We start from the raw sequence: 16,722 nt of genomic DNA on the forward strand, positions 1-16,722 counted from the left end.
GTCTTTCCAAATATATGATTCCAGAAGTCAATGGTAAACAAAAGCATCTTGTGGCCAAGCTTTAGCACTAAGTCAACGGCAGGGTTCCTGACAGTCCATATAGGCTTCTAGCCCAAATCTGAGTCCTCCATATGCCAAAGGGGAAACTTGGAGCTTTTCCTTCCAGGGCTCTTGATTTCAACCAGCAAGGAACTAATGTTGCTGAACTAAGAGAGTTTTGTATAGGGTGCACCTCGTTCATCTTTTGGGCCCATCTAAAAGAAAGCCCTAGTCCATGCAATGAACAGAAAACTTAAAAAACCTCAGGTTATTATTGACAAAGTTGTTTTAAAAACCTGTAGTGATGGTGGGGAGAAATTACTGAAAAAACAGCACACACATCTTTGTGTGTGTTTCTAATATATCTTTGTGCTCTACATCATATATTAGAACAAGATAACTAGAATTTCCCCATATCAGACAACAGTTTAGTTTTTCCCCAACTAGATAGGAACTGAAGTACCATCTTTGCACAAGGCCCCTGTCCTATGGACAATTTCATTTACCTTTAATAGCTTTCCACCTATGGACTTTTCTGTTTACATACATAATCCCCACATACCAGATTCCTTTGGGACTCTGCATTGCTGAATGCACTAGAAAGGAATTGTAATAACACCAAGACCTAAAAACTTGATCTCTCTTAAAACCTGGGAGAATTGGTTACCTTAGACATAACTCTAAATTGTTTTTGAGCCCCAGGCTTCTGTCTTTTAAGAGTACTAAATGGGGCTTCCCTGGTGGCGCAGTGGTTGAGAGTCTGCCTGCCGATCGATGCAGGGGACACGGGTTCGTGCCCTGGTCCGGGAAGATCCCATATGCCGCAGAGTGGCTGGGCCCGTGAGCCATGGCCGCTGAGCCTGCGCGTCCGGTGCTCCACAACGGGAGAGGCCACAACAGTGAGAGGCCCGTGTACCGCAATCAATCAATCAATCAAGAGTACTAAATGAATAAATTAAGACAGGTACCTCGTTTACTGGGCACACAACAGACTTACTAAATAAGCCACCTTCAATCGCTTTCCTCTCCACTACCTTCCACTACATGAGGAAGAATTTTTAGATCAGTTTCAGAAGTTATTCATATTCATGGAACTTTTAAATTTTGCGGGGTGTGTGTGTGTCTGTACAGACTCAAGGATATTTCTAGGAAGGGGAAAAAAACTGGTGTATAAGTCAAGAGTGCTTTCTATCAGAGATCAGAGTGTTCCTATATCCAGACTTTACTTGTTTACATTACAAAAAAAAAGTGGAAAATGGTGAAAACCTCTTCACTGGATAGATACAAGTCTATATAAAACTCAATCAACATGATATTTTCACAAAGTGGGATGAATATTTAAGTTCAGTAGAATTTTAAAACTAAACTCAATCCCTTAACATCTCTTAAGGGATAGTATAGTTATTGGCTAAAAGACCAGACTGCCTGGGTTCAAATCCCAGCTCTATCAGATACTGGCTGGTTGACCTTGAGAAAGTTACTTGATCTGTACCTAGTTTCCTCATCTGTAATATGGTAGTACCCACCTCATAAGATTACTCTGAGTTTGAAATGTGATCATGTTAAAGTGCTTAGAATAGTGCCTCGCACAGAGTTATGTTAGAAGTACTGTTACAGAGGAATTGCACATCACAAATGCACTTAATCTTTAACATAAATCCAAATTTGTACCAAAATAAATTAGTTCTAGCCTCTTGCTGTACCATACATTTATAAAATTTATGTAGTAAATTTTAGAGTAAACATTCTTTGCATGACATGACTTTGTAAATTGAAGTGCATCTGGTATTCAACCAAAGAAACAGGAATCTGTTCCAAGGCTGAAGAAAAAAATTGTGTAAGAGTCATTGAGAGATGGAACATTCCTAAGAATTTTCTCCAATAGGAATGGGGGCTAGATATGAGTTTTATGCATGTGTTGAATTTAGGAATTAGAGCTCATTAACTCCCTGCGAAGTAAGATGTAACTTCCTTATAATTATCTATCAATACTTGAAATATTTCAGTTTTAAATAGGGAAAACAGGTTAAGGATAAAAATAGATTTTGAAGTAGTATCCAAATAACATTTAATGAAATAAGAGGGGAGACTATCATAGCTACTGTATATTTAATCTAAGAGACAGTCACTGGAGTACATGTCTAAAGAAACTGTTTTAGAGCTGAATATAGAAGTATCACACATTTGATATGACCAAAAAGTACCGTGAAATAAAGCATCTTTTTTTTGGGGGGTGGGGGCATAATTCCAGTGAGTTAACTCTCAATTGTATCAAAAGTTCCCTAAGATCATACTTACCCCCAAATTTCCCAAGTATTAACTTTTAAAGGGAAACATCAGCACTTATCCTTTCTAAAATTTGCTTAATAAATAGAACCTATAGATATTGCCATCCTACAGTCTTCCAGTAGAGGAATCAGTCTTTCAATAGAAAAGCTGTTAGCTTACTAAGCTAGTATGAATGTGTAAGAAACTCTTGGGGTTAATGAAATAGCTCTTTTAACTACTAGAAAGACTACACAGGTGGTTCAACAGAATTTACTTGTATATTTTCCATTTTCTATACTATTTGAAGGCATAGGATAGCTTTGTTATTAGCTTTCTTCAATATTGTGTTTTGTTTATCCAGTAAATGAAAATGCAGTACAAATTTTATACAACTTAGGAGATTAAAAAAAAAAAATCTCCACAAGAGAAAGCAACTCAGCAGGCCCTGGTGTTAAAACATTTTTCCAGAATAAAAAGATAGGCAATTGCATTAAAAGGCAGTTTTCAAATATTTAAATTACACCAAGATTCCTTCCAAATATCTGCCTTGTTCAAACCAATGCAACAAGTTCTTATTTATTGTTAATAGTGGGGCATGAGTTTTTGGTAAATGTTGACAGTTTACTTTTTCACATTATCAAAAATCTTTTAAAGTGCTATCAAGCAGCAAAATAAGTTGCATCAGCTCTCTGCTCATGGTAGAGGTGCCAATTCCTCGTGGTGGAGGTGCAAATTGTGAAATCCCAAAAGGTAGAGTTTAACAGTAAGTAGTGCATGAAGAAACAGTAACAAGTGGCCTAAATACAGAGTTGGACAGAATCAAACCAGTTATGTCTATAATTGCTCAACTGAAACTAATATAGGTACATTCAAAATAAAGTTTGAGATTATAATTGGTGTTTAGAATCAAATTTGAAGAATTTCTTGATAAAATATAAATCTGTTCTTTTGAAATTAGAAATGAAACTATCAATTGATGGAGAGCTAGAGACTTATTAACCCCTCCTACTCAGATAAGGAAATAAGTGACAAAGTCTCTTGCACTGAAGTTATGTATTTTAACAGCTTTACATGTAATATTCATATATAAAAAACTTTAAGTGCTTTTCTCCAATTTAAAAATCTAAAGAATTCAAAAATAAGGCATTCAATATTTGAAAAAAGTACAGATTTACAAAATGTGTATATTCTGTCATGAAAACTCCACACCAACATTATACACTTGGAAAAAAATACAAACAGGATATATTACAAATTTATGTAAGCAATAACTTAGTTCACACCATGCAATAAAAAGTACATTAATCAAGATACACAAGCTTTTGTAGGTTCTAAACCGAAGGTTTTTTTTTCTGCAGAATCCTTAAAACCTGTGGCACTTAAAATTTGTTAGCCTTTCTACTGAGAGGTAAATTATACACAACAATGATGAAAAAGATTAACAGACCAGTTGTCTATTATGAATCATTCCAGCTTTGTTCAACAATGGCCGAAACTCTTTTCTCGTATTCTCGTTTGTTTTCCTGATAAAGCTGTGCTGCCTGGCTATTGGCTGGACTATTTGGATTTGGTTCATCCAGCAGAGACTAGAAGGAAAGACAGAGATAAAACATATTTGTAGAGTTATTCTTTATATTAACATGGGTCCGATATGGAGCACAGAAGTTGTATAAAACAAATTATTCTATGAAGAAAGACAGAAATTAGTACGTCTTACATATTTTTAGATCTAAGTACTTTCAGAAATGGTTTGATAAATACAGTAAGAAGTTTCCTGCTGCTAGAAAACTTAAGCTTTCAAAACAGATAGTTCTTAATTGCCTTAAGATCTCTAATCTCAAAGAAATTGGAAAAGAACAGTATTCTTCAGCATACTGAGACATTAACCAGGAAATAAACAACTTGATTTGGTTAATACACAATATCTATAAAATAGCTTAGCAACTAACATTTTCCAAAGTTAAACTCTATTACTGAGGTAAGTTTGCAAATTTCTGACAGTAAGTTGGGTGGTGTACCTTGTTTCCTTTAATCAACAAAACATATGCACCTAGCAGCAAGGGAATGAAACAGGAAAGCCGAAAACACTTTATAAGATGACCTGAATTAAAGCAGAAGTGTGACAGAAAAAACTTTAAAAAGGTCATAAACCAAAAACGTTACTTCTGCTCCTCTCAAATCCATATAACTAAAACATCACTCACCCCCCCACCCCTCCCCCAAACTGTCATTCAAGGTCAACTCTGAAATATTCTGCCAGAGTACTTTGGCAAATAGTTATTTACTTTCGTTTAAAATAGAATTTCTTGGATGGGGCAACATACTCAATGCTTCTCTGCACTTCTGCAGTTTCTTGAGGTCCCTATGTTTTTTTCTAAACAATCATCTTTATCTCTCCCCAAGAAGACTCTTCTTTTTGGGCACGAATAATACTTGACCCGTGAGGGAATTCCCTGGTGGTCCAGTGGTTAGGACGCTGCACCTTCACTGCAGGGGGTATGGGTTCAATCCCTGGTCAGGGAACTAAGATTCCACAAGCCTTGTGGTGTGGCAAAAAAAAAAAACCCAAAAAACCCAAACGAAACAAAACAAACACCTGACCTGTGAGAACACTTTATACTTAAATTTGATCAGAATGATTGTGTATTTGATCCAATGTGGTCACAAATGAAAAAGCAGATCGGTTGTATAAAAATCATGAGGGTTTTGTCCAAGCTCTGCCACTGGTTACCCTTAGTGTTGGGAAGGTTAGTTTGCTCACTTGGCCTTTAAATTGATCCTAAAAGAGCCAATTATATCCCATAGAATCTTGAAAAGTTAAGATGCATCCTAACACATGCTTACCTGAATTGATGTTAAGATAGAAGATACATCATATGTTGGACTCCATCTATTCTGAAGGATATCTAAACATATGCTACCATCAGCATACACTGCAAAGACAACACTAAAATTGGTTACATATTAACTTTGTCATTTCTAACAATTAAAGAGAAATTTTTACCACAAACCGAATGCTTGGCTCAGTCAGAAATCTTGAACATTAGTCAATAACTAAAACTTTTTGTCTCACAGGAAAATCAGTCTCAAACTAAGGACTCTTTACGCGCCTTTTGATCAGGAGGCTGAGTGAGAGTTAAATTTTTTCATTACATACCATATAGCAAATCTGTTTAAATTCCACATTTCCAAATATTCCTAAATAAAATTCTTGGGGGGATAAAAAAGCTGAATTTTTGACATAGCAATTCCACTCTAAAAGTAATAATCATGGACATGCAAAGTTTTATTTACAGGATGTTCACTATAATACTCTTTATAGAAGTGACAAACTGGAAACTACCTTTGGTCCACAGTGAGGGGACTGGCTAAATAATGGTACATTATTAACGGTACATACCAATACTGCCGCCAGAAATGATATACATCTACCATATGTTAATTAATGTAGAATGACACCCTCAATATATTACATTAATAAGTTTCCAATTACTTATTTAGGATAATTCCATTTTTTATAAAGAATTATTTATAAATATTTTCATCTGAAGTATATGCAGTCACAAAAACATTTGTAAGACTAAATGCCAAAATGTAAATATCTGTAAATAGTAGGATTATGAAGGGTATTATCTTCTTTACCTTTCCTTGTACTTTATGATTTGTTTTTCCAATAAGTATGCATTCCTTTCATAATAAAAATAAAAATCAAGGGATTACCGTTTTAAAAGTCTAACATTTGAGGGGCTTTTCCCCCCTCCTGAACTGATTATGTGAGAATACAATGAACATAAATTTTTATCCAGAACTTGCCAGATTATTTATCTCTACAATAAATTTCCAGAAGCAGAATCGCTGTGTTGACAAAGGATAAATATATTTAAATGTTATAGATACTGCCAAACTGTGGAATGCAGAACAAGCCAGACCACTCTGCATCAAACAGGAATAAGTGAGGCCTTTTTGGGGAGAGGAGGCAAATTACACTTAAGTACTGTCATTCCTCAGGGCTCTATCCTCAGTCCTCTTCCTTCTTACCCATTACACACCCTCTGGGCAATTTTATTCATGGCCTCAATTATTACTATCTATGTGCTAGGTACTTCCAATTGTTAGCGTTAGACCAGATTTAACTCTCAGCTTTAAAGCAGCATAGTCAACCGCTTACTGTGTATCCCATAGGAACATCAAACTTAGCAAGTCCAAAGCAAAAATCATCACCTCTGTAAAACCCATAAAACTGTAAAATGATTTTAAAGTTTTGAACTAGTAACTATTTTTGAGAAGTAATCCAAAAGTAAACTAGAAACTGAACATCCATCAACTGATGAATGAACAAAATGTAGTCTATCCATACAATGGATTATCACTCAGCAATAAAAGGAAATGAAGTACAGGCATGTGTTACAACACAGATGAACCTGAAAACTGTGTCAGCTGAAAGAAATCAATCACAAAGGACCACATATATTAAATGATTCCATTTATATGAAATGTCCGGAATAAGCAAACCTGTAGAGTGAAAATACATCAGTGGTTGCCTATGGCTGGGAGGCGGGGGGGATGGGGATGGGGAGTGACTGCTAATAGGCATGGGATTTTGGGGGGAGGGTGATAAAAATGTTCTAAAATTGATAATGGTGATGGTTGCACAACTCAGTGAAGATACTAAAAACCACTGAATTGTACAACTTAAATGGGTGAGTAGCACAGTATGTGAATCTTTTAATAAAGATGTTTAAAAAAAGCAAACTAGGAAGTTAACTAAATAAGGTACTGATAGTGGAAAAAAGGGAAACCATGTTATTAATATGAAGGGATAAAAATCAAATACGCTGTTTCCTTATAAATTTGTTAAGGCTGAAAATCTTAAGCCTATACACATATACTCCTTGCACATTCCAGTCTTTTCTACCTTGATTTACAGAGCTCCCTTACTACAGTTTGGGTCGATTCACTAACAAGTCTAAGCTAGTAAAGCTACAGTAGAATAAATGATAATAAATGACTTGAAAATTTCCTCAGAACAGAAACAGAAAATAAAATTAAAGCTGCCTTGCCTCTGGGTGGGGGAAGACCTTGAAAGAAAAAGCAACTTCACAGCAATAAAGCACAAAGGCTAAATCTATGATCTAATCTATTATTGGGAAGTCACCTTGATTCCAGACACACAAACACACCTCTCTCCTATGAGTAGGGAGATCCCTATCTGCCTGCAGTTTTCTCACGTAGTCTGTAGTTCTAGACTAGATGCACAATCAAGAGGACCTCTGAAAATGTTCCTCCTGAAAGTAAGTTAACTGATGGAAAACCACATTTAAATGTGCAAAGGATATAAAAGGGAAAGAGAACTTAAATATTCTGGAAAATAAGTCTTTCATACAGTAATTTATAATCCAGGAATACAAATTTATTAGAAGTAAAGAGCAATAAGTCAGGAAGAGCAAATTTAATTACAAAAGTCACTTAGCAATCATTTATGGAAAATAGTAATAAACTGCTAAAAGTAAAAATAGTAACAAGGGAGGAAAACTGTATTTAAAAAAAACCCTTAAAAACATACAAACCTTTGACCTAGTAATCCTACTTCTAAAAACTTATTCATGGGTATTTGAGAAGATTTATTTTCAAGAAAAATGTGCTGTTTAAAACTGTAAACAATTAAAAATCACCAACTGGACAATGATTAAATAAATAATGATAAACTCATATAACAGAACATTTTGCAGCCATTAAGAATGATATAGGGAATTCCCTGGTGGTCCAGTGGTTAGGACTCCGTGCTCTCCCTGCCGGGAGCCCAGGTTCGATCCCTCGTTGGGGAACTAAGACCCCAAAGCCGCGTGGCGCGGCCAAAGGAGGAGAAAAAAAAAGATACAAAAGAATGTTTAATAAGTGAAAATGTTCATGTTATGTATAAATTACTTAACCTTACATACAACATGATCTTAATTTTGTACATTTACCTGCAAGCTAAATTTTAAGCTATAAATCCTTAGTATCTTTCACATTTTGATAAATAAATAGATATTACTTTAAAATCAGAAGTTATTAAAACAAAACTTTATCTCAAATCTAGAACCTTGATAAGATTCCAGACTACAAAAGTATGGTTAATATTGACATAGAAGCAACATCTAGAAGTGGGCCCTAATAACGAGAAGTATGGGCAAGACCTAAAAGGATGAAACAACTCTTTTTTCCTCCTATCATTTGCAAAGGCTAATAAATTGCTACTTACCATTTGGATGAAACATTTTGGATAAAAACCTAACAGTTGGCGGTTTATTTGGATATTCTTCAGAAAATTCTATTACTAGTTTAAAAGTACCTAGATAGAAACAAACCAAAATAATTACAGTAAAGACAAGCATAACTTTTCTCTCTCTTCATCAATGAACTCCCAAGCCCATGCTGGCTTTTGCACGACCATACAAAAATTAATGTCAATTTTGGTTTAGCGCATAAAACATACTAAATATACTATTTATGTACTGATAACATACAGCATTGGCAAGCACTTGGGGGGTACAGCACTTACACGTGCTACTGGTGGGAACATTAACTGTCATATTGTTGGAAAGCAATTTTGCCCTAGCTACCAAAATTCTAAATGCACATTTGAGGAACTACAAATAATTTATTGTAACTTAGAAGGGGGTGCCAAATGATTTTGAGATGGGCTCACCACCACATGACAAAGGACTCAGATTGGAGGCATGGCCACTAATGTGAAAAGTCTGCTCTGTCCCTATCACTTAAGTATGCCAAGAATCAGTTAAGCATTAGTGTAACTGCCTACTGTTGGTTATAGACCAATACAGTACATTTTGGTCAGTCTAAATCATTATCTTATGGTCAAAAGAGACAGGCATTTAAAAAAACTATGCATTTATAATAAAGTCTATCTGTTCAGAGTGTACAAAGAAGAGCTCTTAACTCAAATTCCAAATCTATTTAGCAGAAACAACCACTGTTAATAGTTTCGTGTTTGTCTTTCTAGCCTCCTTTTGCATTTATTCACTATCCAGAGTCCTTTTATTTTGAGGAAATCTACCTGAAGGTTGGATACGTGCTCCAACCACAACACCTTGGGCATAGTAAGTTGAGGCTTATTCCTAATGAAGTCAATAAAAGTTTAAAACCATTCCAGATGTCTCCACAAGCTTCTTTCCTTATTTCATCAATGCAGTTTAAAAAAAAACAAAACAAAAACCCTTTCTCACCCTAAATTCTAAACTCATGACTCCAGTATCAGAGGCATGTGTTCAGTAAAATATTTAATATTTTATTTTCATTAGTCATATATTCAGTATGTAACCTCTACCTCTTTACATGTTTTGTTTGGAAATTTGGGATTAGGGAGGCCAAAGATACAAACAAAATCAAAGATGATATTTAATTCACATTTTGATATATTAATAGAGATTCTATGAAATGTACATTAGCAAAGATAGCCTTATACCTAATTCTATAATTTTACAGTTTTGATTTTAATTATAAAAATGGACAACATTAACACTTCAGACAAACAAAAATATGAAACAGCTTTTTTTAACCTTTTTAAATTCACATTATGGGGTCTCAGGACCCCTTTATACTCTTACTCCCAACCACGCCAAGTTTCCAAAGTGAAGTCACTGAATGTGAAGTTGGGAAGAGATACATGCAACAGCATACCATTTTATGGTATTTCCACCAAAAATTGAAAATAATTTTAAAATATGGGCTCTTTAATAACCAACTTGCAAAAATTCCCCCAAATTTTTAAACAATCTATTCTCATAATCGGTATAAGCTGCCTCCAGCACATCACAGGCTCTATCTATATTTACTATATTAGAAACTATAACTCAAGGAAAACTTAACATATTTATTAACAACTGTATACACATTAACCTAAGTAACATTTAATGAAAATAACTATATTTCCCCCAACCAAGTTAGTGAGAAGTGTAACATTGTTTTACATATTGGCAAATCTCTTAAATGATTAGCTTAATAGAAGACAGCTGCATTCTCTTAGCTGCTTCTGCGTTCGATCTGTTGCAACGTGCTGTTTTGGTTGAGGTACAGGAAGAAAATCAGGCCTCACACAAATATGCAAATGAAAAAGGAAAAGACTATTTTCATAGCCTTTTCAGATAATTGTAGATATTCTTTGATATTACACCGAAGAAATGGTACGTTTTTAAAGGTTAGCTGCAATGTAGAATCTGAAACCACATAAACTTTCTGCATCAGTTACATTAACAACTGTTGCATACTGCATATATCTTTTATCCATCCATAATTTTCTAATACATTGGCCATTTGGAAAATATTGGTTCACTGAGCTATCCAAATCTTCTAAATGTAGCCATATTTCATTACATATACACTCCATCAAAAAAAAAATCACAACAGGTAATACCACCTACTGATCTCATGAGAGAAGTCTTAAAAGTATTGGGAAGCCGTCATTTTATCAGCAGCTACAAATACTGTCAGTCACTTTGCTTGACCTAACAGCTTATTTTGGTAACTTTTAAGAATATGTCAACCAAATACATACTCGAGTCTAAATAACCAGTTTGTCAGTCATTCCTTCAAGTAAAAAATGTTCCACGAGAAAAGCAGTAATTGAAGTTGCAGCTCAAACGACTGCAGAACTGCTTTCCCTCTAGACGACCATCATAGTTTGGTATGCAAGAGAAGTGTTTCATGCATACTTCCAACTTCATCACGCAGAATGTTAAAAGGATGCATACTCAACGGTCAGAATTTAGTAATATTAATAAATTCCCACTTTTTCATGAAGACATTTTAAACTGAAACTGGCATCTTTTAAAATGCAAAAAATACAATGACTCCCAGCAGTTTGGTGCCACTGTCTTGATATATGCCAAGGTGCTAAACTGCTTAGGGCCAGTTTTAACCACTATCGCTTTTGTACCATCAGAGCTAATGTTAATACAATGAAAAAGGCAAATGTCTCACTACTGGTATGAAGACAGTTTTGATCCCATGGAACCCCTGAAAGGGTCACAGGGAACTTAAGGGGTTTATGGACCACCCTTAAGAATCCTCTGGTATAAAGTAAAAAGCTGAATTCCTTGAGTACCTCTCTTCAACTCCTTAACCCCCATTTAGAGGTAATCACTGGTAACAGTATGGTATATAACCCCCTTTAACCACACACACTTGCATGCATGTATTTAGTAAAAATGTGGTATTACAACATACATTCTGCAACTTTTTTGTCTCCTCAGATATATGTCCAGATCTACCTTATTCTTTAATAGGTACATAATATTCTAGAGTCTAGATATATCATAATTTGCTTAACCACTTCTCCTATTGAACATTCAGGTTATCTCCTTAAAAATACTTCTGCAATCATTATTTGTACAAATATCCTTCATGGGTTAATTCTGAAGCCACTGTGATAACTAAGACAAACCTGTTTAACATTTTTTAAAAATCCATGCTATAATTAGGGAAACTAAGTATCTGGTTAAAATCAATTTGAGAAGTTCAACTATAAAAACATGTTAGAAGGAGTTTTCCATTTTCCTGGCTCTTGGTGAAAACACTGAATTTAAGATGCAAAAGGTCCTGCAGAATGGTAACTGTTTACGGGTGTCAAATGCTAGCTGTTACGTGAAGCTACTGGCCGCTGTGTATGATTAAGAACAATTTCAGCTCAGCACCTGATCAATATACATAAAGTTAAAAAAGCATGATTACCCTTCTGATGTTTACCTCAGGGACACTTTTAGCATGATACAAAGCCATTTAAACTATTCTCAACATAGACCCCACCATCTAATCTAGGCTTAGAGTTCTACAGCCAATATCAAAGTAATAGGGAACTAGTAATGAAGGTGATCAAGCTGATTTGAGAAGACAGTCCTTTGTAAACTATAAATTCTCAGTAGCATTATTTAGTTACAATTTGACCTATTAACAATAGAAACTAGTTAACTAGATAGGTTGGTGTTACAATTCCCTACTTAAAAGAAGCCTCTTAATAGAAAACATTGAGAATGACTTACCATCTTCAAAGGGTGTCCCTTCTGGTCTGAAAACAAGAAGATTTCTGATTAAAAGAAGTTTTTCATTCAGCTTTTTCCTGATTCTCACAAGTGGAAAGAATAAACTCAGAGAAAGAGGGGCTCATTCTGGTCATTTGTGGAGTATTCAAGTTATTATTAATTTAGTATCACCATAGCCCTGGATTTTTATTGATGTAGACATAAAGGGTAACTTTAATTTTCAAAGTTTTCCTTTTAGGGTGGCTTTTCAAAAAACAAAACAAAAAAAACTTGTCATAATTTTAGCACAAAAAGAATTCAGTTCATAAATACCAACGCTTTTGTAAATATCTGTATTCTTAAGAGGAAAAGTCTTACTTTCAATGTAAGATGGAAATCAATACCCTTTAGTTTAAGATAATTATGACACCATAGACTTCCCTGGTGACGCAGTGGTTAAGAATCCGCCTGCCAATGCAGGGAACAAATGTTCGAGCCCTGGTCCAGGAAGATCCCAACATGCCACGGAGCAACTAAGCCTGCCTGCCACAACTACTGAAGCCTGCGCACCTAGAGCATGTGCTCTGCAACAAGAGAAGCCTCCGCAATGAGAAGCCTGGGCACTGCAACGAGTAGCCCCCACTCGCTGCAACTAGAGAAAGCCCATGCACAGCAATGCAACCAAAAATAAATAAATAAATTTATATTAAAAAAAGAAGGGCTTCCCTGGTGGCGCAGTGGTTGGGAGTCCGCCTGCCGATGCGGAGGACGCTGGTTTGTGGCCTGGTCCGGGAGGATCCCGCGTGCCGTGGAGCGGCTGGGCCCGTGAGCCATGGCCGCTGGGCCTGCGTTTCCGGAGCCTGTGCTCCACAGCAGCAGAGACCACAGCGGTGAGAGGCCCGCGTACCGCAAAAAAAAAAAAAGATAATTATGACACCAAAGTGTCCTGCTTTTCAAAAGAGCAATAGCTCTTGTTCAAATCGACTGGATTTATCTGATGTCACCAAGAAAGCCAGTTTCTTTTGCCCAAATCTTTTTCTTGCTACCACATTCCAGTTTCATCTTTCCTAAGCAGCAACAAGAAGTTTAATTACCACTTGCAAGGCACATTCAGGATCTCAAAGAAGCATGCTAACAGCCTGAATTAGAAGTGTAAACTACCCTCATTTTTCCACTAGTGTTTAACGTAGACTCTCATAACTGATTCAAGAGCAATTCAGAATTCTGTTTACAAAAAGTAATCCTTTAAAGTTTTAGTGCAAAACCCTAGTTTAAAAAGAGTGAAAGAAAATACAATCCAGTTCTAGAAAACTAAAGAAAAACCATATGGAAAATTTAAATTAAAAAGCATATATAAAATATATACTATCTGTAAAAGGTAAGAATGCATCTCAAAAGGCTCCATTCAGTTATTTCACACTGAGGTGTGAAACATTTTTCATTTAAATCCTTACCATGGTGGAAGTTCTAGTATTTTTGGTTCCTAGCCTTTTTACAGTTCTAGTAGAATGCAAGCATAAGAATTTGCTTGGCACATTTTCCACAAAATAATTTATCTTTCTCCTTTAGTCTCAAATGACATTTTTATCAAGTAAAGCCCAAAGTGATCATAAAATCATAAATTTTATGTAACTGCCGAAACTCTTCTCAGAATTCTTTTTTACCTTGCAGTTTTTGTAAGATCCCTGATCCCTCAGCTTCCTTTCCTACTTGTTATACATTCACTTTTCTTAAAAGAATCACCACACCTACCATTTGTCATTTCTTTCAACTCACCCAAATATAACTGCATTCCACTGCATGATGTTGTTTTCAGATGGTGCGCCACTGACACCCACAGGTGGGTCCTCTTGCAATCTAGAAATCCAGAGTAGAAATTTTAAGAGTTGAACATTAAGGCCACTAAGAACGCCAAACAGAACACCTATGGACTGTACACCATCTACTTTGAGAAACAAAGTAAATCAATTTCCTTGTTCTTGTGCTGGGCTGGAATAAACCATGACTTAAAAGCGCCTTGGAGTCATCCCTCTTCAAGTATCACCAAAGTTAAGATATCTGTTCAAGAACTGCCTTCAACAGTAACAACAAAGTAAAAACCTCAAATGAAAAAACAATTTTACTGTTGTGAACATGCAAAGACTTCGTGAGTCCTAACCACAGTTACTTGTGCAACATGGCCACCAAATATTCCTCCCCCCAAAACCAAAAGAAACCCACCTCAGTGTAAACACTAAATGACTGAAAACACACGTATATCCAATTTAATTAGGAAACTAGTTTTAAGCAGTAGAGTTACTTTATCCCATTTGCTTCAATTGGCAATAGGTTTTAAAATAATCAAAGCTTTGGTTAGATTTTCCCCTCAGTCCCTATTTTAAAAGCTCTGCACCAACACTAAATCTACCTCTCAGATCATGCAACTCAATACAAAGCTACCTTCCAACATTTGTCATAATCAAATTCTTGCAACCGAAGACCCTTGGAAAACTACCAAAGATGCCAAGTATACAACTCAGAATTAAGCAGAGAATTGCAGTAAGAAACCAGGGTAACAATGGCCACGAACTGGGAAGTTTTAATATTTGAATTTCACTCATGGGAGTTAATCTGAAATGTACTGGTTTCAAGCTGTAGAAAGTGAGTTCTGCACCAAAATGAGCATCTCCTTTTAAAGACTGTCATCTCAGTAAAAAATAAATGCTACATTATATATATATATATATATATATATATATATATATATATATATATATATATATATATATATATATATATACAGACTGCCATGTGGTAAGATACTTGATATTAGTCACCCCCCAGAATGGCTCTTTTTAGTCAACCTCAAGCAGAATAGGCCACAACGAACAGAAGCGTTACAGGATATGCTGCTTGAAGCCCGCCCACCAAAGATAAAGGCTAAGTTACGAATACACTCAATGATAAACTGGCCAAAGCCCCAAACAATGGCTTCCAAGTGCCTCATTTAAGAGTTTATAATGAAGTTGAGAGATTACTTCCCGAGCCGCCGTTCTAAGTTTTTACACTAGGTATTTTGCCTCAAGCAGGGCGGGTCTCCCTAGAAAAACACTTAAAAATGCGCAGAGGAGCGTAGCGCTAAGCTTTCTCGGTCATTTTTCTCCCCGTACCTCCAAGCATTCAATCAACGGGAAACAACTGTAAAAAAGTCACTTCCTCCTCACTAACCCCAACACCTCCTAACAAAACCCTACTTTACAAAAGGAGGCCCAGGGAGTATCAGGTTAGCGCCAGTCTCCAAGGCGGCATTTCCCCAGGCTTTGGAGGCTATAGATAGGGCTTTTATACACCAGGCCACAGAGCTGAGTTCCAGAAAGCACAGGCAGCTGGGGTTGCCAGCCCGAGTCCCAGCCCTCTAAGCCAGTTCTCAAGGTCCTTTCAGGAGGGCGGGGAGAGAGTCGGGTTTCGGAGGATCGGTTAACCACCGGCCCCAGAGCATCAGACCCCACCCTCACTGCAGAAAGAATGGGGAGGGAGAGAGGGTTTGGCCCCAACCCTGGCCCTCGAAGGAGACCGCAAGGCCATCGAACAAAGCTAACTGGTGCAGCTAGCGAGAGGAAAGGCTTCTGCAAGGGCCTGCTTTTAAGGCAGAGAGAGGAGGTACGGCAAGGTGCAGGGGCGGGGGAGGAGGTTTGAACGCCAGGGCGAGACACCGGGCAACTGGGACAAGTGGGCAGCAGGGAATCCTAGGACAGCCCATGGCCATCTTTTTACTTTTTGAGGGGGAAGGGGTGGCGAGAAGGTATCGAAATTTCTTACGTCGGACGAATGAACAGGCAAGGACAAGAGTGCTAACAGGGGCTAGGACTGGGCTTCCATCCGTCCCGCTGGGCCCACAGCGGCCCTCTTAGGGTCATGAGAGGAAGGTTCCCGGATCCCCGCCCTGCAGCCCCGTAGCTTTGGGGAGGAGCCGTCATCCAGACGAAGATGAAGGCCCTTACCGCTTGAAATCCCGCATAAGTCTCCTCCGGGCCGGGGTCGACATGCTCCCCAGCTGCCCCGCGGTCAGTCTGAAAAAAAAAAGTCCCGCGCAGCCCCCCCACCCCCCGGCGCGGCGGTCGAATCACTGTGGGTCACTGCCTCAGCCGAGGTTGCACAAACAAGCCTGCAATGACGTCTCCCTCCGCCGCCTCCAGATCCCTCCGCCCTCCGCCAGTACCATGGAGTGAGGGATGGGGAGAAGGGGACGGGACGTAGGAGAGCTCGTTATGGGAGCCCTTTAGCAAGGACGCTATCCATTTTGGCTTCCTGAACGAATCGACCAATTATTGTTCTCTGTGCTCAGGCTGGAGATTGTGATTAAGAAATACCGAAACCGAAACACCAACCAGTTTCCCCCTCTTTTACTAGTTTAGGCTCA

The 16,722-nt window shown here is 37.3% G+C and overlaps 1 protein-coding gene across 1 annotated transcript; it reads right to left on the reverse strand.

Moving 5' to 3' along the window:
• Nucleotides 1-1,797: 1,797 nt before the first annotated feature.
• On the reverse strand, nt 1,798-16,429 carry UBE2B (ubiquitin conjugating enzyme E2 B). The gene is made up of 6 exons (XM_082836899.1): nt 16,304-16,429; nt 14,100-14,180; nt 12,345-12,370; nt 8,549-8,638; nt 5,152-5,240; nt 1,798-3,893 (listed from the first exon to the last, which is right to left on the reverse strand). Exons 1-6 carry the CDS (start codon nt 16,345-16,347, stop codon nt 3,765-3,767), a joined length of 459 nt encoding a protein of 152 aa, XP_082693025.1. The 5' UTR covers nt 16,348-16,429; the 3' UTR covers nt 1,798-3,764.
• Between the last annotated feature and the right edge of the window lie 293 nt (nt 16,430-16,722).

This window comes from Leucopleurus acutus, assembly GCF_964270905.1.
Source record: "Leucopleurus acutus genome assembly, chromosome: 3".
In the NCBI taxonomy this organism is placed as follows: domain Eukaryota; kingdom Metazoa; phylum Chordata; class Mammalia; order Artiodactyla; family Delphinidae; genus Leucopleurus; species Leucopleurus acutus.

Coding starts and splice junctions, on each gene's coding strand:
- UBE2B (XM_082836899.1), bottom strand. CDS start 16,347: ATGTCGACCCCGGCCCGGAGGAGACTTATGCGGGATTTCAAGCG. Junction 14,181..16,303: donor CTTATGCGGGATTTCAAGCG/GTAAGGGCCTTC, acceptor CTGGATTTCTAG/ATTGCAAGAGGACCCACCTG. Junction 5,241..8,548: donor CAAAATGTTTCATCCAAATG/GTAAGTAGCAAT, acceptor TTGTCTTTGCAG/TGTATGCTGATGGTAGCATA.